This window comes from Rissa tridactyla, chromosome 3 (assembly GCF_028500815.1).
Source record: "Rissa tridactyla isolate bRisTri1 chromosome 3, bRisTri1.patW.cur.20221130, whole genome shotgun sequence".
NCBI classification, from domain to species: domain Eukaryota; kingdom Metazoa; phylum Chordata; class Aves; order Charadriiformes; family Laridae; genus Rissa; species Rissa tridactyla.
This window is the reverse complement of record NC_071468.1, coordinates 31,392,611-31,420,324: the sequence shown is the minus strand read 5'-3', so window position 1 is coordinate 31,420,324 and position 27,714 is coordinate 31,392,611. Positions and strand designations below refer to the sequence as shown.

At 43.9% G+C, this 27,714-nt stretch overlaps 1 protein-coding gene across 1 annotated transcript in view; it reads left to right on the top strand.

Annotated features, from left to right (window-relative positions):
* The first annotated feature begins 11,180 nt into the window (after nt 1–11,180).
* The window catches only part of PLB1 (phospholipase B1), an 84,622-nt gene continuing 68,088 nt past the window's right edge, over nt 11,181–27,714 (top strand). Inside the window, exons 1-12 of the mRNA XM_054195400.1 lie at nt 11,181–11,229; nt 15,588–15,625; nt 16,780–16,843; nt 17,328–17,386; nt 18,873–18,913; nt 19,801–19,844; nt 20,799–20,883; nt 21,405–21,456; nt 22,655–22,741; nt 23,232–23,294; nt 24,613–24,695; nt 27,564–27,642. Coding sequence (XP_054051375.1) covers nt 11,181–11,229; nt 15,588–15,625; nt 16,780–16,843; nt 17,328–17,386; nt 18,873–18,913; nt 19,801–19,844; nt 20,799–20,883; nt 21,405–21,456; nt 22,655–22,741; nt 23,232–23,294; nt 24,613–24,695; nt 27,564–27,642 — 744 coding nt within the window. The remainder of the gene's footprint in view (nt 11,230–15,587; nt 15,626–16,779; nt 16,844–17,327; nt 17,387–18,872; nt 18,914–19,800; nt 19,845–20,798; nt 20,884–21,404; nt 21,457–22,654; nt 22,742–23,231; nt 23,295–24,612; nt 24,696–27,563; nt 27,643–27,714) is intronic.

Sequence of the window (27,714 nt, the reverse complement as noted above, 5' to 3'; positions counted from 1 at the left end):
TCCCAGGGGTGCATGGTCTTTGCCACCCCACCACACGATTCCAGGGGGAGCGACACCCAGCCGGGCGCCTTCCTCGCCGCCGGTTCACCCCTGCGTGCTCTGCCCGCTCAGCGTGCTGCGCAAGACAGGGATTCAGTGTAAGGAAAGAAAAAATAAAAGAAGAAGGGGAAAAAAAAAATAGTATGTGAGATCATATAATTAAAGATGGTATCAGAATGTCTAATTAGGATGACTGAGAGAACTTGGCTGGGAGACGCAGCCAAGAGCTGAGTTAGTGTGTTTGCCAGTCCAAAGCTCCTTAACAGTAATTAATCCTTAAATGTCCAATTGTTCAGAGTTCAAGGAAACACCTCCTACTACTGTACTTTGTGTTCCTGTTAAGCAAGGAGACACAGCAGGGCGTGTGCCCTTATTCTGTAAGAGCGACACGCCTAGGGGTGTTGTTAGGAACTAGACCGAAGGTTGAGTATAATTATTAACTACCTAAGAGTTCCCAGCATTGCACAATTACCCAGGCCGCCTTGCAGCTGCGCGCTCGCCCGGTTTTAGTATTTTTTTTTTTTTTTTTGGAAACAGAAATGCCCAGCTTCAGTGGTGCATATGTACAAATTATACCGGAGTGTCGTCTGCTCCCCTTCCAGTGTCCTTCGTGCCACCGAGCTGGGATGCATTAGCGGAGGGGGCCGAAGGGAGCATATGTACATATATACGTACTGTATGAAAGTCAGTGCTCTTCACTGAAACTCAATAGGCTTATTTACATCAGTTGCAAATTTGACCCAGAGATTTTTCCTTTGTTTTGATGCTGTCAGCGACTCTTGCATTAACATAAAAGCCTTGGCTATTTACTCTTGTGGGGTTTTTCATTCTGTTTGCATTTTTGAGGTGGGTTGTGTTGGTTTGTTTTTTTCTTTGTTGATATTAACAGGGGGGAAAAACCTGAGGGAATGAAACATGGGTTTGACGCAGTAGGTGAATCAAACTGCTTGTCCTACTGCAGGTCTTCTGCCGTTGTCGGACCCTTGTCCGGGCAGTGACCAGGACGGTGGGAAGGGGTGCTCAGGCGTGGGCAGGTGCTGTTTTGGGCAGGAGGGTTTGAGGAGCAGAGACGCCGCTCTTTGGTGCCTTCAGGAGAGCCCAGCTCAGCGGTGGCATCGCACACCACTGGCAGATAGGAGGGAGTTGTGTGTCATTTCCTCAGATGCAGCATCATCTTTTTAAGTTGCATTTCTGCGTTTTTATCCTCTCCTGTCTTTTTTTTAATTGACCCTTTCTGGTGGGTGTGGTGAGGGCCATGGCTGGGAGCCGGCTGGCCAAAGTCGCTTCTGCAGGGGATCATTAACTCGGGCGTCAGCCAAGGCCGTTTAGTGTTTATAAAACTCAGACAATTAAACACGGTCGCAGCCCTGAAATGCTATAATTGGAAAGCAGCCTGTGACGATGTCCACCGAGAGGGACCGGCTGCCTGGCACCGAGATGGGCCGGGCGGCAGGGCCGGGCGGGCAGGGCCACACCAGCCCAGCCGGGCCTGGCCAGGGCCACACCATGTGAATGCCCAGCTGGGAAGGTCCCAGCCCTGCTGAGCCTACACGAAAACAAAGGCTGGGGAGGGAAACGAAGGAGAAAAGGGACTTGCCCCGGGGCCACCCAACAGCCAGGAGATGGCTCGGGTGCATCCGCCGGGGCCCTGAGCGTAGGCTGTGCTGTGCCCCCATGGGTCCATGGAGGGCCCCTGCGTCAACCCGAAACCGGCTCTGACATTGCTCCTACAGGTATTTTTCAGGGCATGAAGACCCTCCCTTGCCAGGCTGCCGTTTTGGGAGGGCGAAGGGTCTGGCTTTGTCCCATGGCTGCTACCTGGGGGTTTGGAAACGGCCATTAACCAGGCCCTGGGCCCCAGGCAGGCTTTGAGGTGGCAGCCAGTTGGGAGCAGGGCGGTTGGGGCTCTTCCCGGTTTATACAGTACTCCTGCAACCTGTCCACCACTCTTAGCCAGTTCTGGGAACTGCAGTACCAAACGGCATTGATGCTTGTTCCAGCCAGTGACTGAAAGGCCACTGGGGGCTGCGTCAGGTGGCTGTTGAACTTGCTCTCCCATCAGATCTATGTCTTCTGTAAAGTCTGGCAAGTGGGGAAGATGCTGAGTACCGGACTGGGATCACCACAGCCCTGCTCCAAGCTCTGCAACTGACTCACTGTTTCACCATGAGCACATCACTTCACCTTTTTTGTGACTCAGAATTTTCATCTATCAATTAGGGATTTATGAGGTTTAATTAAGGTCTGCGAAGCCCTTTGAGATCCTTGCTTGAAAGATGCTGTGCAGGCATAAAATGGTGTACGCAATGAAGAAAACAAGAGAAAATAAGTGCCCCAGACGAGAGAGAAGAGAGGGCAGGTTTCCCACTGCTTGGTCTCCCAATTACATGCTCTTTGTTTGGATGTCAACCTCGCTTTAACCTGTGGACAAACGAACTTGTTCACCCCTTCTTGCAGCAGACAGGCAATGACGTGCAGCAGCGTCTTACTCATTAGTTAGCCTTCAGTCATCTTTCCAGAAGTATGAGCAAACGGGGAAGGGGGCAGGGAGTGAGGGCGGGCGAGCAGTACGAATTCCAGAGAAAAGGGAAGTATCAGAAAGCAAGCTAGGATGTGCAAGGGCCTTTATCGCTGCTGCTGAGATCTAGCTCTGCATAGTAACAAACAGGAATAGATCTCATCTGTCCCTAGAGGTACGTGCCCCGGAGCAGGGAAGAGCTGATGAGTTACAGCAGAGAGGAAGCAAGAGAGTCTTCTTATGCAAGGCATCTATTTCAGTGTCAGAGGGGTGGTAGACTCGACCTGAAGGAGTCCGAGGAAAGTGTTTGAACCTAGCTAGTGAACAGATGTTTTATCTATGTGTGTTTTTTAAGGTTAAGGCCTTGTTTGCAAAAGTCATTCAACACACACTTCGTTTGAAGCTCATACTTAAATTTAGGCATGTGTTTAAGACCTTTGCCGAATGGCACATGACCAAATTTGCTTAGGTGGCTTGGTGGAAACCACGTCTAAGACGAGGGAGTCTAACAGCAGCTGTGAGACTAGTGAGACCGTGAAGATCCCCAGGAGCTGCAGAAAGCAATAATATGTGAACAGCCTTGCCATACTACTCATAAGGTCAGGTTTACCTGCTGGAGGAATGGACAAAAAGGAAGCTTCATCTCCAATCTTCTCCTTTGCTTGCCGTACAAACAACCCTGTGGAAGCTGGCTCCAGTAGGTGTGGTCTGTGTATGCACTCCTGGGCGTGCCACTTTGTTGTGTTAAAAGGACCATTCCTCACCTGAAAGCAAGTTTCCCGGTTGTCACTGACAGTCACATCAAAACTCGTGACCCCTCCTATCCCCCACCCGCATGCCTTCCCTCTTACGTAAGAAAAACAGAGATACCTGTTGAGATGAATCCAAACTAGTCTGGGGTTTGGTGTCTGTCTTTGTTCCACGCTGATCTGGGACCCCTCTGCGTGTCTTTCTTCTGAGCTGCCAGGGAAAACAGATGGATGATAATTGCTGCTAGCTAGAACAGCCCCCTGCATTGGGGTCAGCCGTCCTCACTCTCCTCCTCTCTCCTGGAAAAAGCTCCCCCAGTCAATCCAGCTTTCCTCAGCGTTTCTTAAGCTTCCTGTTGGGCTGGCTGGTCTGCTCTAAACTCCCATCTTTCTGAAAGCGCTGATGCCCCAAATTTGGCACAACTTTTAGCATCGGTGATCACTCTTTTGGGATAAAGCATAATAATGACCTTCTGTGACATACTTATGACACTCCATTAACATATCCCAAAAGAAATATTTTTGTTGCAACAGCAACATGCTGTTGACTCATTATATGATCCACTCTAATTCCTCCAGATCCTTTTGTGTAGTATTGCTGCTTAACCAATTATTCCAAGTAATTCATTTGTGCACTTAATTTCTCCTACCCAATCACAGTACTTTGTTGTGTTTTTATTGAATTTTATCCAGTTGATTCTGAGCAGCTTTTGCAATTTATTGAGATCACTTGAAATAATAATGCGCAGATTAATTGTTCAGAAAATCCTATGCACAGGCCCATGCCTGCACCCATAGCTGGTTCCAGAGCCCAGCCTTTCCGTCTTAAAAACAAAGGCTTCTAGCACTTGGTGGCATTCTTGCAATATTCAGCTGAAATGTCAGGCTGAAGCCTGGCAAAGCTGTGAATTTTGGAAGGCTCTTTCAATGGAAATATGGAATAAGAGCATCTGTTCAGCTGGCAGTGGCTTTTGGTCTCCGATCATTTAGCATTGATTTGAATCACTGATATTTTCTGTATTATTAGTGGTCTTCAAAGCGTGAAAATATGCAAGCTTGCAATTGGCTTCTGACTGTAAGGGAGGATATGGAACTACTCTTGTGTAGTTGTACAACTGGACAACCATAGGTCTTTTTAAGAATCGCCTGGCTTGGGCTTCCCCTCCAAAGGACTGGAGCTACAACTCAACTGGCATTACGTTTTTTCCCTGTTCTCAGCCGAAGGGTCCGGATACATGGTGTGTTCCTGAGTGAAAATGTAGGAATTTGGTGTCCTCTGGTGGCAACTATGGGAGTTACCGTTGGCAAAAGCAAGCGTGACCCTCCAAACGTGTCATTCAGGACAACTGGCCATACCTGGGCCATGTGCTCCAGGCAGAACAGTGATATTCCTTTCCGCCCTGGACTGTAAATATTTCTAGTCCAGTCTGGTTTCTATTGTTTCTGTATGCTCACCCCTCCTATTTATTTTATGCCCAGGTAGCCGCTCCCCTTTCTGGAGTGTTGAGGGGTGTGTGACTTTGGGTTTAAGATTGACTTGATGGTGTTTGCTTGTTGTTCGCCTGTGATTTCTTTGCCTCACAAAAGGAAATTTAGCTTCTGTAAGCACCTCTGTACAGTTAGTGAAGGCGTTAGCTCCTTGTCCTTGTATGGTCCCTAAGTAAAATAAGCATGCCTGTGTCCAAAGGCCTTTTAACCCACTTCTCTAAGCACTGAATCTGTTACCTCCAGGCTTGCCCCAACGTGGTTCCACTCACTGGGTGAAAAAACCGGTGAGCAAGAAGACACAGAGCACCTGGACGGCCTGTGTTTGGCCCTTTTAGCCACAAAACAGGCGAGAGCAGCTCAGAGCATTGCATAGATGGTGAACACTACGGTGGGAGGACGTGTTTGCCGCAATTTGCGGTGTGTAAAGTATGTAAAGGGAGCATGCTGAGCCATAAGCTCCTGGCTCCAGGTGCCTCTGCTGGATATGGATGAAAACTGATTGGCCTCAAGGACTGTTCAAAGGTCTGTAAGTGTTTGGTGCAACTGCAGCCAGAAGGGTCAAACAGCCTCATCCCTCATGAGGAAAAGCAGCCTTAACCTCCTCTTCCCATCTCATCCACCCTATTACCACTTGGTAGTCTCTTTTTGAAGGGCAGCACAAGCGTTAATGATACAAAAGGAATATAGCACAGCTGGGACTGGCTCTTGAGGTCAAAGGGATATGTTTTCTGACATGTAGATGCAGGCTGAGAAACAAACTTCTGCGGGGAAGTCAGGTAAACAGAGGGTTTTTGGGATGTGGGTAGATGGACTAGCAAGTCTGGGACACCATGGCACCTAGACAGGTTGACCCCACGGAGTCTTTGTGTGTTGTACCTTCATGTGGGAAGAGCTGCAGAGAGCACAGGGGAGTCAGGAGCTTCCCACATGGTTGCTGCAATTACAGAACTGACTGAAAACAGAGCCCCTTTGTGGCGTGAATACAAACAGCAAAAAGCTGGCACTGCTCTGGGAATTTTATTACTTAATGGAAAAGAATGGGAGAAAGGGAATACTAGTGTTTCTATTTTATAGAGCACCATGGCGCTTTGAGACCTGGGCTTCAATTCACAGAGGTATTTATTCAGGTGCCCATTTTCCATGCAAATCTTTGAGAATTATGTACTTTGGATATGAGACTGAAGGAACTCAGCCAGAGACTCACAGGAAGAGAGCCTACATTTTCTGGTCCCTACTCTAAAACGCCATCACTGTCTATCAGAAGCAGACAGACTGCTTCCCTTTGCTATCTGCCTTCCTGCCAGCGCCTCTCTGTCAAGGCTGTGGTAGCACTGACAGACTCTCCCAAGACTGTGGCTGTAAACAGGGCTCTCCAGAAATGAACATTATCTCCTGATCTGATAACTGAGAGGCCAGCTGAAGATGAGGCCATGGGAAGTATCTGGTCCCCAGCTTCTTACTGCCTACAGACTCAAGCAAATCCTCACGCTACAGCAACGTCAGTAAAGAGTCTTTAGCAGAGGATCTCTAAATCTTGACTTCTGCTGTTCTCTGGGCACTCAGAGCCTTCAGCTGGCTTGCAGCCACCATCAGGCCTCAGCTGGCCCGCAGAAAGGCAATGAGTAGCAGGAGCCCACAGCTCCGGGGCTCCTGCCCCTGTGGAGCAGAGGGGATTTCAGCCTATGGCATGATCTACAGCTTGTCTTTATCAAAGGCTCAGAGCTGCTAGAAAAGGCAGTGAGGAGCAGCTCCAGCTTTCACTGTGTGGGTACACCAGGTTTTTGTGACAGGCGATGGGGCATGAGGGACCTTCGCCAGCTGTACAAGCTGCGAAGGCAGGTAGGGGTACCACCAGCCTCCCAGCAGCGCCGGGGACTGCCTGTGGAAATGGACTTTGTGCTTTACTTTGGTGCTAGCCTCAGGTCGGCGGCTAAAAGGGCTTGTGCCCTTGCCAAGCAGTCAATCTGTGTGGGAGGTTGCGCCCTCCTGCAGGTACAAGGAAGAAAATTTGAGTTTCATTCACCTATTAATGTTGGATCTGAGGTTTCATTGTAATATTGCTGCCTTCACCTACTGCTGGGTATTTGCAGGAGGCTGCTGCTTCATAGCTCATCCAAAACACGGGTATAACTTCAGCGGTGACCTTGCTTATTTACTTATTTAGTGCCATGGCTTAGGTTTCTGTAGCAGCTCAGCTGATACCAAATGTCCAAGTGAAGAGCCCACTGCTCCAGTCATGTGCTGAGCTTAAAAAAAATTACTTTAGGATTTTGTGGCTTTGTGTTTGCATTTTTTAACAGGTATTTCTTTTTTAAAGCAATTTCAGAAACAATTTAGATCCTCCTTGTCTGCAGCTCCAGAAGCTTGGGTTTTTTTTTAAGATAGGCACCAAGTAGTACAAGGCCTTTTGGCCACTTTCAGTAACCTGCCCATATGCAGAGTGGTGCTTTCCAATTCCTGCCCGAAACGGCTAAATTAACGTTTGTTTTCTTCTTTCCCCTTGAGTATTTGCATTGTCTCCAGCAGGTGGTAGCAGCCTCCTTTAAGCTGTGCAGCTCTCCTGCCCGCTGCTGCAGAATTGCTGCCCTCTGATTCCTGTCCCTGGCTGCCCTTGGCTTCAATTCATCTCCTCACCCTCTGCTTGCATACCCGAACCCTCCTGTGGAGGATGAGCTGCTGGTTAGGCCCAGAGCGTGCACTAAATTTGCCAGCAGCGTGAGGCATGGCAACCGGAGGTGGTGGCACAACATCACGAGGAAACGTGAAATGTCTCGCTCTTGTGTGTGATTTCCTCCCAATGGTTTCACAGTGCTATAAATGTTCTACCCATTATGGATGGGGGGAGTCTCGTAGGTGGAACAATTCAGGGATATGCTTCCTAAATAAAAAATTCAGGTCTAAGGTCTTGTCTAGACAGTAGGATTAGCTGAAGCACTCACAAGTCACAGACAGGCTTTGTCTTCAAATGAAATGGAGAATCAGTCTGCTCTGTATTTCCACAACAAGTCCTCTGCTATGCTGGTGTAATATGATAGTTTTGTGGATGCGATTACATTACCCTCTGATATATGGCCTCTGCTTGTTAGCAGTTTAGGGCTACTTCCCTAACTTACTCAGTAAAAGGCTGTGCTTGTGGTGACAGTCATCCTGAGTTTAAATTATGAGTGGTTGAATGCTACGGGGTTTTGTGTCTGTTTTTGGGGGGGGAGTTGTTTTGTTTGTTTGTTTTAATGTGCAGCCATAGCTTCATTACTTTGTACTTTAAAACACTTCTCCTGTAGGTGAGAACATAGGCAGGTTGTCAGAGTTTCTGGTTTTCAATATTCTGTATAAGTAAAAGGAATGCAGAACCCCCCCCCCCCCCTTATTTAAGTGTGCAGATAAGGAAAAACTTAAACACAAGGTAGAAAAATCCCTTGGCTTTCCCAGCTATAGCTCCCATACCAGGTATGAGAGGTGAAGCTCTAGGTATATTAGAAGCCACCTAAAAATGTTGCAATGGGCCAAGAAGCTTGGCTAATATGTTTGAGTATCTTTTGGACGATGCTTACTTTAAAGCTGTAACTGGGACCTCACTTTTGGTTTTGTGGTGTTATGCACTATTTAGGGCCTCGACATGAGAAATGTGTCCTTTGCTTGAGAACATACCAAGGCACAAAACTCCTCTTTGCCACCATCTTCCATGCAAAGCTCTTCTGTGTAAAGTTGTGTTGTCAGCCTCCTCCACCCAGGGCAGGTGACAAGAAGGCTCACACAATTCAGGCAGGATTAGCTACAAGGTCCAGCCAGCTCCCTGTGCCACCTGAGCAGTGGCAGGCACTTTAGAGAAGGCACAAGATGCTCTGTGTTCATCACTAGGTAATTAGCTGTATGGCTGCAGTTCCTTGGAGTATTCCTAAATACCATCAGCTGGGCATTGACTCATGGTCTGGCGGTTTTCATACCTTCTGTGAGAAGCAGCTTTGCCCTTGCAGTAATGCAAAAGCTTTAATTCGTCTCTGACACCTTCTACATCTAAGAGAAAATTCTCTCTTCTCCCTTTTGCAAACTTCTTTGATCTTTACTGCCACCTGCTATTTGCTATTCAATCTAGGAGCTATTTTGATGCTTGGGTGGTGGGAAGGAGTGTTTACAGAAGATTTACAAGCCTTGCAGTTAATGCTGTTTCCCTTCTGAAGCATGTCACAGTGTCTAAAGGCTAAACTCTTACTCTTGGAGCTGTGGTTTATGGCAAATGTATGAATTAATGCTATCTTCCTTTCCTTCTTTCGCTTGGTGTACAGTGAGGAAGAGACTGCCTGGGATTTTAAACACTCCCAGCTCACTAAGAAGTGTGTTTCTCAGACTTGTTGATAATAAGAGCTTTCTATTGAGGAGTGAAGCAGACACTACCCCTTGTATGTCACGACAAAAACCAGCAAAGGTAACTCCCATCCACCCCGAGAATGACAGTTTGACTGACAGGTGACAATGACCCTGATGAGCCTGACCTGGGGCCTCCCTCAGCCTGCCCACATGCCTGGGAACTCCATTTCAGCTCAGCCCAACCAGGGGACCTGTTGGCTGGTGTGGTGCCCTGCCAGCGAGTAAGCTTCTAATTTTTCATTACCTTACTGGTCAAAGGAGCCTGGGTATCAAACTGTGCTTCGGGGTGTGAGATTCCCAAGTGGAACGAGCTCGACCCTCTCAGACTTGAACGTGCTGCCATGTCTGTGGTGAGTAGCTGCTTGTGCTGGTGAGGTCTATGGTATTTTTGTGCTGGGATGAGGTTGGAGGCTTGAGGGGTAGAGGGAGGTTTTCCCCTGACTGTGCAGATTCCTCCTCGTGTGTCACTCTGAACAATAGCTGTTCGTGTTCAGAATTAATATTACATTCCTGTTTTTTGAAAAGTGGGCATAAGATCTACCTCCAATGTGTTTCTCCAAAGAATGTCAAATTTCAGTCATGAAACAACAGAAAGCCAAAATAAACAGCCTTTTGAAGGATGGGTTAGACTACCCAAGATGGGTGTGTTAGTGGTTTATTTAAGCATTTTAAGCTATTTACTTAAGCATTCGCCCACTATTCATGTAGGAGCTCTATCTGTGTGTCAACGGTCTTGGAAGAGACCAGCGGTCTCTCTGGTGCTTTGTGTGAGGACAGCAGGCTGTTCTTCAGAGGTTTGATGCTGACGCTGTAATCAAGGTATAGCAGAGTCTCGCTGGGGAGTGTAGTATCACAGTCTAACTGGCATTTCTGCATGCTCTTTGAATCTGCAGAAATGACCAGGCTACTGCAATAGCGTCGTAGCCAGGGTTTTGGAGACCTGGGCAGAATAAGGACAGGGTTGCCAATCCTGCTTCTCTGCTAGTACTCTGCCTTGGCAAATACCAATGAGGAATACCCCAGTGAAGGAAAATTTGCCAGAAGAACTGCCTGCATCCCCTGGGCTGAAGCTGCAGAAGTGGTCTTTAATGTGCCAGTTACCAGGGCTGGTGGTACTTAAAGGTTTGTGTTACTTCCCTTGGCGCTTCTCTGCTTCTTCTCCCACCATCAGGAACTTTGCAATCTCAGGTAACACAGGAGAGGTGACACATCCCTTACATTGCCTCACTTGAGGACAGGGTTTCACAGCACAAGGCAGAGGTGCACTGCCCTACACCATGGCTCGCTGCTGCTCTGAATGGAGGCTTGCTCTCCTTGCTCAGATCACGACCCTCCCACACTCTTCTGTGCCGTCTCTCATGTTATTCACATTCCTCTGGCAGCCGGTTAAACTTAGGGTTTCTGGAGTTTCAACAAGCCAAATCAGCTTGGAGAAGGACCTGGTGGTTCTGGAGCTAGTGGAAAAGAGACAGGCACAGCATGAGGCTGGTTGAAGGCAAGGAAGGAGCAGAGGCAGGGAAGGAGATGTGGAAGAACACAACCTTCCTCTTCAGGTGGCTGTAGGCTATTACATGGGGCTCAGTTGCCTTGTTGCCTCACAAACAGAGGCTCTTTCCCTGCTTGCTAGAGACAGCCTAATGACAAATTAATGTGTTATGTATTGCCTGGAAGACCCTTGACCCTGCTGGAAGCTGACTCATGTGATTTAGGTCATTGTATTTGCTGCAAGTCTCCCTGAGAAGTGGCCAGCTGCCTCTGAACAACCGAGAGAAGCTGTGCTGCTTCTGTACTCCTTTGACCCTTGGATAGGGAAATTTGTAAACTGAGGTCACACGTGTCTTTGCAATAAGATACCATTGTCACTTTGCTTTCCAAAGGTAAAGATCCTAATAAATTTTATGGCTGCTGAGTTATCAATTTGTTAAAATATAAAGGAGGAAAAAGAAGATAATTTCTTTCTTCAGAGACTTAACGTCTAACAGACAGCACTCCAAGATTATCAATTCATACAGGCGTTTATCATGAAGCTATCGTTAGGCCTGGTGTTCCTTTGGTTGCTCTCCTCAGAAGGTAGGTTTTGAAAGGCCCTTTGAAAATTCAAGTTACACAGTATTTAGGAACCTATATTTTTAGTTGTTGCAAGGTGGGTGTATAGCAGGAGTCTTAGAAGCAGGATGAAGAAAATCTGTGAGTAAAACTGATCTTGCAGGTAGTCTGGGGTACGTTTGATCATTTTCGATAAAGATACATGCGTTGGTTTGCACTGTTCTGGGGACTGACTGTGTCTTAGGTGGGCACTAAAGCTTTCTGATGAGAAAAACATCATCAAATAGTTAGACTAACAGCGAGATCTGTCCCAAAATGGTGCAGAAATTCAAGCAAGGGACAGAGGTTTTCTCTGATTTCATATCTATGATCATCTTCTTTTCAGTGATTGAAGATTGTGTGAATGGGTTAGGCAGTATCCTGGCACTCAGGACATCATTGATCAGATTTCTGCACATTTCAGGGTAGGGGGGGAGCCTTTGTTGCCTATGCCGGGTCTGTGAAGTTCATGTGTGGTGCCATATGCCAGTTTTGTAGGACTAAAAATGGTGTGTATGTTTTGGCTTTATCGGCTCTGTGCTTCAGCTCTCTGTCTGTAAGAAAATAATGATAAACAATAATAGTGCTTTACCTTACCAGTAGTCTGTGAGGATGAGTATTGTCAGATGATTATAATGTGCTCTGATAAATAACTGTTAGGAGGTTTTGGTGCCTAAAATAAACAGAAGAAATGATCACATTTTGAGCCCTTTAATTTAGGGGAAAAGATGCATGGTGACTGGAGTTCCTGTGAAAACTTGATTCAGGAAAAAATGTTGCTTGATAGCAGTCTGTAAAAATTATTAGCTGAAACAGGTTAACTATACAAGCAAGGGAGGAAGGAGTAGAATCTTTCTCCCAGATTTTGGGAAAATTGTCAGAAAAATACTTGTTGGTTTTTTTTTTTTTGGTGATGTTGAGAAAATTAAAAATACAAGCTAGAATTACGAAATGAATAGAGTAAGGGAGTAACTATAATATTGGGAGCAGGCAGAGTTAAAAATAATCATTGTATGTAAAGCATAAATCCAAAGTAAACTAAGAAAACTAAAGAATATATTCTCTGGTAGGTTAAAATTTAATCAGCCAAGCAAAAAAATGAACCCAAGGGGCAACAATGAATCATTGTCAAAGGAATAAAAAAGAATAAATCCTTTTCAAATACATCTGAAACAGGGAGCCTGTAGGGCTGACTGGTGTATAAAAGAAAGCTGAAGCCCAACAGAAAAGCTAAATTAATTTTTCTTTTTTTTTTTCTTTGGTGTCCTCTGCACAAAAGCTTAAAAAAGTCCTTGTGCTCAGAGCCTTTCAGTGTGGGGGACAAGTTGGGGAACAATCAAATCCTTGAACAAATTGACAACAAATAGTAAAAAGCCTGCCAGGATTAGATGATATCCACCCAAGGGAGTGGAAATACGCCAAGCAGAAATACGAACATGTCTACATATTAACTGTGGTGTGAACTATTTTTTGAGTCAGCACCGGTGTCAGGAATGGAAGACAACAAATGTGAAACCAGTTTTTAGAATGGGTTTCTTGTTAGGAGGATGTGGGGAACTGCAGTGGTAGTTGTACAAAAGCAGTAATGTTGACTTCTGTACTAGGCAAATTGGTGATAGCAGCTTAAAGAACAGAGTGAACTGACCGGGAGTAAATATGATATAACAGGGGAGCTTCCTTGTGGAATTGATCAATAAAATCCATGACAATGGCTATGTGCCCATTGATTGATTATTCAGCTGGGATGTATTTGGGTTTCTACAAATCTTTTGTGCAAAAAATCCTAAGGAAGCTAACTGTCACAGTATAAGGGTGAGGAGGGTGAGGGCACCTTTGTGGGCCCCTGGTTAAAAGCTGGGGACTGAAAAATCAGATTGCAAATTTTCAAACTGTGAGAAGAGACGAGAGTGAACCTGTGGAGGCTCGTATTGATCTGTGTTGGGGCATGTTCTCTCCATGTATTCAGATGTGATCTGGATAAGGGGGCACGCTAGCTTGCTGACAAAAAACTATTCAGGATGCTTGGAATGAAAACTTAAAAGTTTAAACTTACTCTAGCTATGCATATGCTATGGTGAACTCTAAATTAGATACTGCTTGGTCACAGAACGTAGCTATCTGAAAACATCAGCTCAGTGTTAGCAACAGTCAGAGACACAAATAATTTCAGGAATCGGGGAGAGAACAGCATAGAAAACACATTTCTGCTGCTGTGTGTAGGTCCATAATTCACCCATGTCTTGAGAGCTGTCTATACTTTTCATCTCAAAACAGGTGTGGAAAAACCTAGGAGGGAGGGTAAAGGGGAAGAGTGCTCAGACTTAGGAAACAACTTCCACATGAAGTCAAATAGACTGACCCTTCAGCTTGGAAGAAAGATGGATGGGTATATGATAAAGACAGACAGACATATGAAAATGATAAATTTTCTGGGAACACGGGAATGACTACCCTTTGCAAGAATAACAAGGAAACAGATCAAGTTATTAAAACAAGAAAAAGCATTTTTCAACACATACTTAAATGGTGAAGTACCTTTGCCATGGGAGTTGGGGGGGAAGCCGGAAGTGTGAAAGAGTTAGAAAAACATATAGACAAATTCACAGAAGAAAGGTCTCGGAGTTCTTCAACACTAAGTAGTTGCTTGCTCAGGGAGACCAACAGCACAGATAGTTGGGAGGACAGAGTATGGAATTATACCTGTATTTTCATTGTTCTTTCCCTAAGTATCGGCATTTGGATGTTGTCAGAGGCAGAATCCCAGGTTAGATGGACCTTCAGTTTGACAAAGAATAGCTGTTCTTAAATCTTTGAAATGTTAAGAGACCATTCCCCAACTCACCCCCTCCTCACACCCCACCTCTGCAATCCTGAAAAATAGGATTGGATCCTCTTTCTCACTCAATGTAACCTGTGGACTATTCTCAAATACAGTTGAAATTAGTGTTAAAAATCTGAAAGATCCTGAGTTACTACAACCGATTTGCATGATGCAGACAAATCCTTCCTTGCACGTGCCTCCAGTATCTCAAACAACAGAGCTGGGATTCTGGTTATCATCCTGAGCAAAGCATCAGCTAAAAACATAGATGGAAGAAGCATGAATTTGAAATAAAATGTCACGCAACAGCCAGGCAGCAACTGTCTCAACCTTCTACAAAGTACAGTAAAAATAATATAAATTTGCAAGTAGCTCATGTCTGAAACCCGAGTAGGGAAAAAAAACCAACCCAAATGCATGGAAGTTCCTGATGGTTATTGAAGATGGTCACGTAGTATGGCTCATGAGACAGACTGAGGTGGCTGTGGGGAGCAGTAGTGGCTCTCTGCCACCGTACTGACCTCTGTGTGCTCTGGTACCCATGTCCACAGGGGCTGCCCGGAGCCCCCTGCTCGTGCCAGGCACATCACCTCCTTGCAGCGTGAGCACTGCTGGCTGTTCTGTGCATAAGTGTATCTCACCTGCTGGGCTGCGCTGGCTCCGCGTCTCCTCTGTCTTTGACATGGAAAGAATGATTTACGAGCAGAAGTACACAGCAGGACTAAATATTTCAGATGTAGCTCCTGGATGTTAAATGACAATTATTCTAAGTGCAGAAAGACTCGTTATGAGACTTGCTGGATGCTGATGGCTTCAGTGTGGCAAACAGGGACAGCTGTGAGCATGCTTTGAGGTTCAGCTGAGGGTCCACAGCCAGACATCATAGCTACCTTTGTGGAGATTTCAGGATAACCCAAAATCTATGCGTATAAATCCAAGTGCATACTCAAGAAAAGAGAATAATGTTTACTGATATAGTTACAGGCCTGACTTCTGTCTGTTTCATCTGTCAACACTCTCTACTAAGAGAAGAAATGGCAGCTGTTTCTGTATCACTATGGCAAACTCACAACAGCATGATGTTGCTTTCTGACTGGGGAAGATGTAGATTAATGTGAACTGCTCCTTTCTAAGGAGTTCCACTTTGTACATGTTCAAATTACTCTAAATTTGTACACAACAAAGCTACTCAGATATATGGAATGTGCTGAAGAGGAAAACAGGTAGAAAGGGCCTATGGAGGATGAGGTTGGTTGAGGAGATGCACAAGCAGTCTGTCACCTCTGTGTATGACTTCATTGTATTCCACTAATTTCAACAGATCTCACCTGCTTATAATAACTAAAGGCTTATTCTAGTATAGCAAAAACTACAAAAATACATTTGGTTGTTGGAATGAACCTCACTCTCAGAAAGTAGGGCAGAGGAAAAAGGTTGCTTCTGTCAGGATTCTGTCATTTTAGGTATATTAAGTCTTCTAAAGTATTTTTCTAAGGTTAAAGTATTTTTTTATGTTTTTAAGGTAATGCAGAAAATCTGGAAGATCAGGGGAAACTAAAGGTAAAGTATGAGTGCAGCTTTCTCTTTTTTTCCTTTTTTCAACACCTATCATCACCCCTCTGACTGTCGCTTCCTCGAGGCAGATAGGAGAAGAAAAACTACAGCTTGGTGCACTAAACTGTTCGATTTTGCAAAGAATAAATGTAAAGCAAATGACTCAGCAATGTGACATTGCAGCTGCAAGATTACAGTACCTAATCAGGAAATAAAGGTTTCTCCGAGCGACGTTTGTTATTACGTTGCGTATCCTGTACGTAGATCGATTGTGGTTAGCACTTGTTCCTAGATGCTCTGTTGCTCTTTTAGAAACAAAAGACTAAACTCTTCCTTGTGCTATAATGGTGCAAGGCGTGCGCAGCATTGAAAACCTCCAACTGAGGACTAGTGGGTGCGTGTGGACTGTGGTGGCCCTTGATGCAATATGGGTTTCACCGTTACGAAGCTAGCCAAACGTGGTCATAGTGATGAGGGAAGCCCTAGAAAAGTCACACTGGCGGGGTTGTCTTTTTAAAGTACTAGGTGTTGGACCATACCTGGAGTCAGGATGTAGGAGGGCATTAAACAATGTTCCTCGTGGTACTTAGCTGTCTCTTATGTTAAGTGAATAACATCAATCACCATCAATCATCCTTGCCTCAAATGCAATTCTTTTTTACCCCCCTCCTCTTTAGTGCTTTCTATGACCACATGGGAATGTTAACAGTTGCCAAGGGCCCAGAACTGGTTCATTCTGCCTCTCCTGTTGCATGTTGGAGATGTAGCTTTTTGAGGTGTACATTGGGTGCCCCTTGGCATATGAAGATGCATGCAGTAGCTGTCCTTATGACCTCCTCCAGATTAAGCATTCACTCTTTGCAGCAATGGGTGTAACAGGTTGTGTTCAGCACATTTTATTGTTTGCTCAGGCCCAGTTCTATGGCAATCAGTAAGAAAACTGAGCAAAAAGAATCAAGTCTTGGAAGAGTGAATTTGAAAATGCTGCTGTCCAGATCTGTGTTCCTGTGTATTTCTAGCAGAGCTGTAATTGCTTTTTAAAATTGTTGTTACATGAGTAAGAGCTTGGTACTGTGTGAGAATGGAGCCCATAGGACCCCTCCTTCCACAAATTTCCTTGTTAGATCTAAGCAATCAACCATATTTTTTTTATGTTAAAGGCTCTAAGAAGCTTCCAGTTTTCATGTGAACAGGCGATGTTACCCGAGACCCCTTCATCTTCAGGTTTGTGTTTGATTGTCCCTGTAGAGGCTTTCCCTCCCAAAATTATTTGAGAATGGGCTGAGGGAGAAATCAGCTGTTTCAGGGGATGTGTATGTGTGGGATATGACTGAAGTGAGGGTGGGCTCTATGAACTCCTCAGTCTTTTGTTCTGTTTAAAATTACTTTTTTATCTTGGTTTCTTCAGCTGCTGTTGTGGCTATCCTATCAGTGGCTATAGGATGCCACTATTATTTAAATCATTCACAGTGGTGTTTTGTGATCTCTTCTGGCTTGATGATTGAGCATTTCAGTGGATCTGAACACCTGAGTAAAACTTCTCATCCTCTCTGACTGATTTAAAACTGACGGTCGAAAAGATCAGCATAGACTTCTTATGTATTAATCAATTTTGCTATGTTTTAGTATACTGGTGAATGTAACTTTCTTTCAAGGTTACTGCCTTTTTTTTTTTTTTTTTAACCTAAAGTCTTTCACCTTTCCGCAGTTCATGCTCTGAGGCCAGCTGACATTAAAACAGTCACTGCAATAGGAAGTCTGCAAAGAGTAAGTACAAGCGGGAAGTGTGCTGAACGTGACCCATTTCCTCCATTGTGACTCTGTGATGAGGTGACGATGAAGTGAGCTGATGATGTAGTTTGGGGTCCCAGTTAGTGCATTTAGGACTTGAATCTTTCCACAAGCATCAAAGACTTCTGGTGAAAAATGACTGGAAATACCTGCTGTTCGGTGTTCCAGTATACCCTGAGTCTAAAAATAGCCATCTGACTTTGCGCAGGAGGAAATGTGATCGCAGTGTTCTTGGAAAAGAACAATTATATTTGATGAGAGTGCTTGGATTTTCCTAACAATGAGCAGAACAGATCAAATAACTGTAAGAAGCAGCTGGGAAAACTCAAACTGGAAATACGTACAATTTTGGTGATCACCATTAGAACAAATTATTGAGAAATGCAGTAGATTTTCCATCCTGTTAAAGTGTTTTCCGCAGAGACTGGTTTCCTATCTAGAAGGCAGAAGCTCTAGAAGCATCACAAAGGTATACTTCTGATGTATAAATCAGTGAGTAAAGTTCTCCTGCCTGTTCTAATACAGTCAGATTTGGATGATCTTTGCTTATTTTAATAGCTGGAAGCAAATATCTGAATAGATTTGGGGCCCAATTAAATGCATTTAACCACAATTCTCAAGTTTTGAGGAAGTATAGAAATGCATGTTGGGCAAAAATTGGTAGCCGTTGCAGGGACTACAACTGCAAAGAAATGGGGGAGGCACTCCCTTGTCACAAAACAAGTCTCAAATTTGAGGTGGTATTCATCAAGACATCATACTTTTCCTTGGGATGAAAGCTTTCCGTTAGAAAATCAGCACTCCTGGACTCCACCTCCATCTTTGGAAGAAAATTACTGTCCTAAATGCAAAGGTGCATCCATATCAGGCGGATGGCCCTTTAGAGCCAGTCTTTTTTTGTGTTAATGTCTTTGTTGCTTCTGGATGTTGCCACAGAAAAACATACAAATGATCTTCTTTTAAGGAATGTCTACTTTCCTACAGCAAACATCTCTGTCACTGTCTCCTCCTCAGACTCTTTGAAATCAATGAACTTCCTCTGCTTATGTTTAGGGTTGTTTTTTTAGTAGACATCATACTGGCTGAGTGCCATTCCTGTAAGTTATCTAAATGACTTCAGGTTGCTTTCCTTGTTAAAAAGGTGTAGATCCAGAGAAATTTGGTTAGAACAGCGTTTCTTTTGACCAAATCTGTGTTCAACTTGTCACTTTTATACCATATGTAATAAATTCATTAATGAAAGCAGTAACTAAGAAAGGATTATCAGACTATGCAAATGGACTGTAATAAGGAAGCTCTGGAAAATAATTTAAATCTGTGAGTAACTGCAACACAATGGAGAAGAGTATGTAGAAAACAATTTTACCTATAACTGGAGTGGAATACGGTAGGGTAACAATGTTTGTGGAGCAGCTAGTGTTCCCTTTGCTTAATGCTATTCTTATTGCTTGCGTGTTCACAGACACCAGGATCTGGCATACATCATGAGGATTTACTCCAAAGGTAACAATGAATTGTTAGCATTGATAAGCGTTACGATACTAATTTATGCAGTATCACAGTGCAGGAATTAGACCCAAGAAATTCTTATTGTTGTTTTCTAGAGAGGAGGAGAAAGCCTGTGTAAACTCTAAAGGATTTTGAGACACTGGATCCTTCCCAATCCTTAGTCAATAGAATTTCTTTGTACTTATGCAAGATATGGAACTACCTTAGGCTTGCAATAGCCTTGATTAAGAATTGCGGTTCCACGATGGATTCTAGGCAGTAAATATTATCATTAACTAGTTAGAGATCAGAAAGCGGAGATTTATCAAAGCAAAGAAAGAACCCAGGAGTCCTGATAGCCTATCCTCTGCTTGAATGATTCCCAGTGCTTCATGGATAAGCCTTACCTCATTTTCTTCTTTCCTGACCCCTTAGCGGATATAAATCAGTAAGTGAACGTATGGCTAAACCTTGTAGATGCAAGTCTGTGTAGCTCTTTTGAGTCATAACATTCCAGATGAGGATTTGGCCCTGCACTAACCAACTTTAAAAGAGTAATTTTTTTAAATGGTTGCACAAACATCCGTGTCCACTTGTATGTGGGTGAACGTAGAGAGGCTGCTGCATTGCTTTTACATATGCATAAGCACAATTACTGCAACACTGAGAGTGTACAGAGGCACAAAGAATTGAGATCCAAGACTGTGTTCTTAGTCAGCAGTAGCTGATGACATGATGGTTTTGGGGAGGGAAAGGCTCCATTCTAAATTTCAGCAGCTGCTGTGAATAGGCACTCTGAGCTGCAGCATAGCTAATAAGAAATTGAGGCTGTGCTATAATATATTTTTTTCTTTGAGAAATGGAGTAGCAGCAACTTCCTGTTTTCTCTTCCCTTTCTACAGCACAGGAAAGAGCCTCCTCGAAGTAAGCGTGGAAACTTTAGCAGGTGCGTCTTGCTGTCACACTGAAACTTGAGCAAATTGATTGAAAGGGACACTGGCAGGAGCTCCAGTGTTTTGCTGGGCTGCAGAGTGGGTGCAGCAGAAGCACACTATAGGGGTGTAAGGGAAGCCTGAGGGACAGTGTACTCAGGGGACGTGAGTACAGCCAGTCTGAGTCATCTGTGCTGGTTTTAAAGAGTCTGTCTGGGTAGACAAATCAGGTTGAAGAAGCGATGCTGTAGGCTGCTGTAAGAGCCCTACATGCCCAACTACCCATGCCTGAGTCCCTGCCGGTGTGTGCTTGCTGCCCATGTTAGCCCAGTGAAATCTTGTGTGGGTTTAGCTGTGCAATACTCTTTCCACTGCCACATGTTCAGGATTTACATGGGGGCTGCTATAGATGCACCACATAGGTGAGTTCATCATCTATCAGCTGGTTTTAGCTGTGTCTGAAGGAAGCCTTGACTTGCTTGAAGGTTGTTTCAAATAAAACTTTCATGTCCGCTGAAATGCTGAGTTGAGTAATGGTTAGCTCCCCACTACATCTTCTTCATAGTGTCTTAACGTCATCTCCATTTCCCTGCGAAAGGGGTTCAAAACCTGGCAACTCCTCAGTGCTTCAGGAGGCTGCCTCTGGGTAGCCCTTCCCTGGAGCTTAATTTCTGTGGCTGCCTGTGCTTAAATCTGCCAACGCTACTTGTGTCTGACATGAGAGATGGGGATGGAGGTTTCTAACCCGAGTCTGGAGGCAAACTTGGAGGTCAAACTTCCACTTCAGAAGGTGAGGAGCAAAATCGGCAAGAACAGCTGCAGAGGGGCTCAGTGTACCTGTCTTGCGTGCCAAGAGATCCTCAGACTTTACGTTTTCTGTCTGCTTTAGTTCTGTTGTGTTTATAGTGAAACTGCAGAGTAGCAGTCCCTTGTATGCAGAAATTGCCTAACCTGTGTATGTCATTCAGCTCTCATTAGCAGTTTTAATCCCTCGGTCCTACACCAGTCTCCTCTATCTGGCACAAAGGGAGCAACATCAGACAGTCAAGCCATGTAAGTCTGAGGGGGGTTTTGTCTGCGCAGTTCATTTACAGCTGGAAAGGTGGAAGATGGAAGCCATTGATGCTGAAGCACTTAACTGGACACAGAATATGTTCAGTACTGGCAGAAGCTGCGCAGACCATGCTACTGTGGCTCAATTGTCACCTCTCAGAAGCAGGAGGAACAAAGTCCACTGTGCTCTTTGGGGTCTGGAGCACCTGCCTTAACATCCGGCCTCCCTCTTTATAGCTGCAAAACAAATTTTGGGGCTCAAATAAAATTAGAGGTGTGCCTACCAACATGTGTCTGCTGTTTTCATCTAAGTGCACGTGTCTGTAAGCGAGATACTTGAACATGAGCTAATCACCCCAGGCTCTCTGTGTAGAACAGTCAAATGTCTAATCTCAACACATTTAGGATAGACAAGATTAATCCCACCTGAAGTCTCAGATGTTGATTTAATGGTAAAAATCAGCCAAAGCTTTACCCTTACCGATGCCTTCATAGTTTTTCTTTTCCTTTCTGCTTTTCAGAGACCTCCTGCGTCAAGCTGAAGAAATAGTGAAGCTCATGAAAGAGAATCAGGTTTGTCTAAAGCACATGATGATTCAGCGTGGTGTGAAGCAGAAAAGGGGAGAAATGCGATGAAATACTTTGAAAAGATTTTTGAGTGCTGCTTAAAATAGAAAATACCATTTCTTGAGGTTAACGGACTTTAGTCTTTCTGTCGTAAATAAGAATCAATTCTGTACCTTTCAAGTACAGAGATTTGTTCTTGAAAGTATCCCACTTGGTTTATGTTTGTCAGAGTGGCTGAAGAGCTTGGTAGGGAAGCCAATGTGTTTGTTTTCCATTGGTTAAGGATGTGAGACCTCTGCTAGCTGTGCTCCGTAACTGTGCCAGTGTTTCTGAGAAGCCAACCCAAAATAATAGTTCTCAGTATTTGTCTCTTCAGTTTCCTCTTAGTCTTTTAGCATTATATTTTCAAAAAGGGCAGTGAAGACCCAGATATGCTTTGGCTGATGTCAGTGGTTGATGCTGGTGAGAGCTTGAGTTATCACTCACGGCTGAGTGCTTTGTAAATCCCATCCTGGAGTTTTACGCATTCGTTTTGCTTCTATTCTTAACCCCAAGGCATGTTATTTTGTAAAATGGTCCTGACATAATGGGAAACTGTAATTGCCAAGGCGATTCTGCTGTTGGCTCTTCGCTCTACACGGAGCCCGTTGGACTGTTTGTACATGGATTTAGCATGCATTTTTGTGGAACTGAGTGGTTCTACCAATGCTCTTCAGGATTGGCGAGAACTGCCTAATAAACATAGCACAGCTGAGTGGGACTTTAGCTCTCAGATTTTTGCTTGAGTCTTCATCCCACTAGTGTTACCCAATCTCAGCAGTTCAGGAAGATTAACCCTGTCAGCAAGCTGCAACAGTGACGGAAAGAAGCAGCATCAAGCTCTGTGCTAAGCTGTGCATGCCCATCTTTTCCAATAGACTCTAATGGCAGCAGCAATTTCTGGCTCTAACCTGAGCTTTTTATAGGTGTGTGTTCAGCTTTAATCGCAGCATTTGTGGCCTAACCATCCATTTGCTGTCTCCTGTTGGGAAAAGCTGGATGGTTTGTCAAAAGGAAGTGATCAGGGTGGCCAGGGTTGGGTCATGGTCTACTGCTTGGTATTGCTGATTTAAAGCCATAGCAAATCTTGTGTGAGAAAGGAAAATAGCAAATAGGTCTCTTATCATCCTATTCCTTTCAATTATATCTTTTTTTTTCCTCCTAGATGATGGACTTCCAAAATGACTGGAAACTGATCACAGTTTTTTTTAGTGCTGAAAACCCGTGCTCTTCCTGTGCCTCCACACAACTGGTAAGCTTTTCATGGGTTGGTTTAGCAGTCAAGGCAGGAGATTATGAGACTTTTCCCAAGTTCTGCTCTCTGCCATAGTGAACCAAAGCAGTAGCTGGTTCCAGGACATTGGAATGACTCTGCCCAGTGATGTAAGCACCTGGAATGCTTTTTTTTTTGTGTGTTTATAAACGTGTACTTAATTTGTGATCCTAAGTCCGAGATGCCTTAGTCTTTTCCACCTTCAAGTCTAAAGATACTTTTCTTCCTTATCTCTGTCTTTTTTTTTTTTTTTCATAGGCTAAGTTGTCTAATTATAGGCAGTTAAATTACAAGACTAGTGCCATGTTTTGTTTTTTTTTCTTGGCGCTGGCTACGGCTGAATCCAGAACATAGTGGTTGTTGGTAACACTTCAGTGCACAGCTCAACACACAGGGTTTGTGACTCTTGGCAAATTGATAACTTTGTTTTTTCTACTAGTTTTGATGGCATTTCTCATCTCATTTACAGAAGAGCTGCATATTGGACAACCTGGAAAAACTTAAAGCTGCCTTGGACTTTTTGTATAAAAAGGTAAGATTTATTCATCAACCTTGAATACCTGAATCCTTTGCTGATTTTTCTAGTCTCCCTTACTGGACATGGGCTTGTACGACTGTTCAGGTGATGTAGAACACCAGTTTCATTGACTTCAATCCACTGGCTTCATTTGTTGTCAATAAGTGTTTTACTCATGCTTTTAAGCTGACGCATGCAAACAGAAAGGATGGGCAGGTAACTGCTCTGTTTTGCAACACAAGCTGATGTACCACTCAGTCTGGTGGGTTGATTTTTTTTTTTTTTAAGTGATTTATATTAAAAATGGAGTACATCTGTCTAGGTCTGAAAGTCATTCATGTTTAGGAGAGCTGTTTGTGACAATAACTGATATCTAATTACTGGATGTATGGAGCTACCTAGGCCGTGTACAGGCTGCTAACTACCTGGTGATGACTTTTACAGACCAGGGAAAACACCCATTACAAATGTGTAATGGATCTTTTTTCCTATTAAGTGTTCATTTTAAGATCTCAGCATTTCTAAAGGTTTTCTAGCTGGCTGAGCTAAGAATTACCTACTTATCTAGGATAGTTTCTGGGAAATGCTCTGCAGTGAGTCTACTAACAAATAGTAGACTAGATGCAGATGTATCGCTACTAAAGCAGACTATTAACTGTTTATCTGAAGTATTTCAATAGCGTCTTCCAAGAATTCTGTTTGCTGGATTGAAGGCCTAAAGGGTATCCTAAACCTGCTATGGTTTGGTTGCCTTGGGCCGCAACCACTCGTTTTTCTCAGACTGATTTCAACAAATGTTGTGTACAGGTGAAGTTCCACCTACGCATTCTCTTCAGATTCTCTCCAATATTATTTCTATAATCTGTTTATGTGCACTTGTAAAAGTTGAAATATCATTATGTAAATGGAAGTTTGCTTTCTGCTTGGGGGAGAGGTGAGGCAGGATGCACGAGTGCTTATGCTGTTATACAGGATGTTTCATCCCCAGCTTTGCATTGGTACATTACTACAAAAATGGCAGTTCCTAATTCATTTGAGGTCAGTTTGGTTGACTGGTGTCAACGTACTGGTTACATAAAATGTATTGGTGGGTCTCAGTCAAGAAGTCATGGTCACAAGTACTTCGTGAATGATGATCAACATTATTCTAGATGGCAGGCATAGGAGTAAGGTTCAGGATGGAACTGGCAAGGGCTTAGATTATTGATTTTATGCTGGCAGAATCCCAGGCCAGAGGTAACACATGTGAAGCTGTAGACGTAATTTACCATTATCACTATTTGTGGATCTTTAATTGCAAATATAACATGATTAATTTATACTGTCACTGCAGGTGCCCAAAGCCTTCGTAAATTTGGTGGATTACACTGAGCTGATAACATCCTCTCCTGCATGCCAAGGTTACAATAATACCAGGTAACATTCCTTTAAATTCTTGACACTGTCTCCCACTAGTTTTCAGATATGTACTTTATAACTGAGGTAGAGTCTTCTGAACAGTTTTTCTGCCCTTAATATAAAAGTATGTGACAGATTTTAGGACTCCGCTTTGCTTCTGACAAACTTTCTCTGCAAGGCATATTTTTGCCAGGAAGAGTAGGTGCTTTTAATCCTGCCAACTTGGATAGCATATGTTTAAATATTGCACGCTGTGGTTGTGGTGGATGGACCGTGACTAGCAGCCACAGCCTCTCACTCACTTCCCCTTTTACCAACCCCCAGCAGGACAGGGGAGAGACTAGGAAGAATGAAAGCAAGAAATCTCACGGGTTGAGATAAAAGAAATTTAATAGGTAAAAGAAAAAGAAGGGGGAAATAAGTTACACAAAAGTGATTGCTTGCCACCTCCCATGAGTGGAGTGAAGTCCAGCCAGTCTCCAAGCAACAGTGACCTTGGAAGCCAAAGCACCTCTCCTCTTCCTCCTCCACCTCAATTTTTGTTGCTCAGCATGATGTTACATGGTATGGAATATCCCCTTGGCCAGTTCAGGTCAGATGTCCCAGCTGCGTCCCCTCACAATCTCTTGCCCACCCCCAGCCTAATCTCTGGGTGGGTCAGAGTGGGGAAAAAGAGAAAGCCTCAATGCTGTACAAACACTGTTCAGCAACAGCCAAAGCAATGGTGTGTTATCAACAGTTTTAGCCACAAATCCAAAACACAGCACCATATGGGCTGCTATGAAGAAAGTTAATTCCATCCCAGCCAGACCTAGTACTGTGATTTTGGTCACAAGACTGCACAGTCTACCTACCCCCAGCTCTTTAGTCAGTGCTACTTCTGCCCTGCAACTCTCGAGCTAGAAACTCTGAAGGCTCTTTAAAAGTTTAACTTTTTAGGTACCCACATTTGCAAAAGGAATAACTGGTCTTAAAGCGCATTGTTAGGCTTTGCGAAAGCTACTACTTGGGTTTAGGGTATGGTACGAGGGAGGACACCTAGCTTGTTAAGTCCTTATAGTAGCTGCATGCCTAGATGCTTTCATCCATCTCTCTTTCTCAGTATCTTGTAACAAAAGTGTGAGTAGTTATGTCCTAATTTAGTACAGAGTAGGAGTGTGCACATGGACAGTTATGATGGAGTAGTTACAGCTGATGAGATTACACTCCATCTTACTCCACAATAATTTTTTTCCTGTGCCTGTGGCATAAGCACCATATGTACTAATATAGTCATCCTGAAGTGTTTCACAAGCTTTGCACGTATACAACCAGGGAGACGTTCCATCAATCAAGGAAGGCGTCTGGCTGCTGCATAACCACATGCTTAACAACAAGTATAAGCAGAGGAGAAGTTTTCCTTGTCAAAAGCAATTGTGTGGAGCATTCTAGCTTATTTCTCGTGCACAGGCACTGAGAGGAAAAATGTGCAACAGGTAGATGAGAGGTTGAAAAGATGGCTTGAGGAATATGGGCTTTGCTTATATTGAAGGCCTTGAAAAACAAAATGAAATAGATCTAATTTTTTTTTCCTCTGAGGAATTTTTGTATTTCCTCCTCAACTTAAGGGAATTTACTTTCTCATTGTCAGTGTGCTCTTGTGTAGCTATGTTTATCTGGTTGAACAGTTCCACCAGTTTGCAAGCCAGGTATTTCAGTGTTTGGTAAACTCCTGGGTTCACCTCAGCCTCAGGCCCAGATCGTCTCCCAGATAAAGGTCTTGGGATTTGGCTACCAAGTCCTCATTTTGAACTGTGCTTTGAGAGAAAAACATAAACCTATGTCTAAGAGGAAAGTCTTAGAGGAAAGTAGCTGACACTCCCAGTGCCATGTCAGTACCTAACTTTAGGCATTGAAGTTTGGGACACAAGAGGGACTTAAAGTTCTGTCCTTTATTAGTTTCTTACTAACTAGAAGTGCTGTCTGCAGTAAAAGTAGTGTGTGAACCACATTTTTAGGCATATAACTCTCTTCATGTATTGCATGAGGGCCTTCTGTTAGGCTTAGGTAAGATTCTGGTCCTGAGTTCATATTACTTTTACTTACCAGCAGTGATAAAAGCCCTTTAACAGAAAACTCCCATTTTATAGGTTTATCTAGAGTTCTGTGAAAATGAGAGTCTGATCCTGACAGGTACTTACTGCAAATCCCACAAAAAGTTTTCTCAGATTCCAGTCCATCCAGGCATTTTCAACTGAGTATATCATTGCTCTAACCAGACTAATCCTAACTGTATCTTATATTGTTCCTGTCTACAGCCTTGGTAGAAGGTCTGAGTTCTCCAACTAGCTGCAGAAATACGCAGTATGCATATCTCGCCTTGCAGGTCAGAAATTTGGCTGAGATTGGCTAGCTGTTTGACAGTGCCTGGCCATTCTTCAGCATATATAAGCTTTTGCGGTACTGAGCTTCCATCCGCATTTCTAGATGGAAGTCTTGTTGCCAAATACTAAGGCAGAAGTTCTTGTGGAAGTATTCTGAGGGTGTTCAATTTTCCTATGTGACTGTAGAGAGGGAAATGTTTGAAAACTAGTGCAGCTGCTATTTTAAGCCTGATCATGCTGCTAGCTTGTGAGATCCTGTGCTAATCAAAGTCTGGCATATTTGTCATCTGTCATCATTTGTCATCTTGCTGTCAAATCAAGAAGCATTCCAAAGCTCTGGACATGGCAATATACGTCATTCTACGTTTATATCAAAAATTAGATTGTTCCATGTAGCTTTCTCAATATATGCAACAATTTAGTCTTCAATATATGCTTGTCAGTGGCTTAGAAGAGTTCATGTTATCTGTCTTGTTTATTGAGAGTTCATGAAGCCTTTCATGGTTTTCATTCTTTTCTGCAGCAATCCAGGCAGGAATCAGTGCAATTGTGTTGGTGAACACTCCACATTAGATGATAACATATTGAGGTGGTCCTATCAGGTATGGCATCTTCTGTGTTCCTTGGCTCTCATATTGCTAGGCATGTCATTTCATTTTCTAGATTGGACTGAA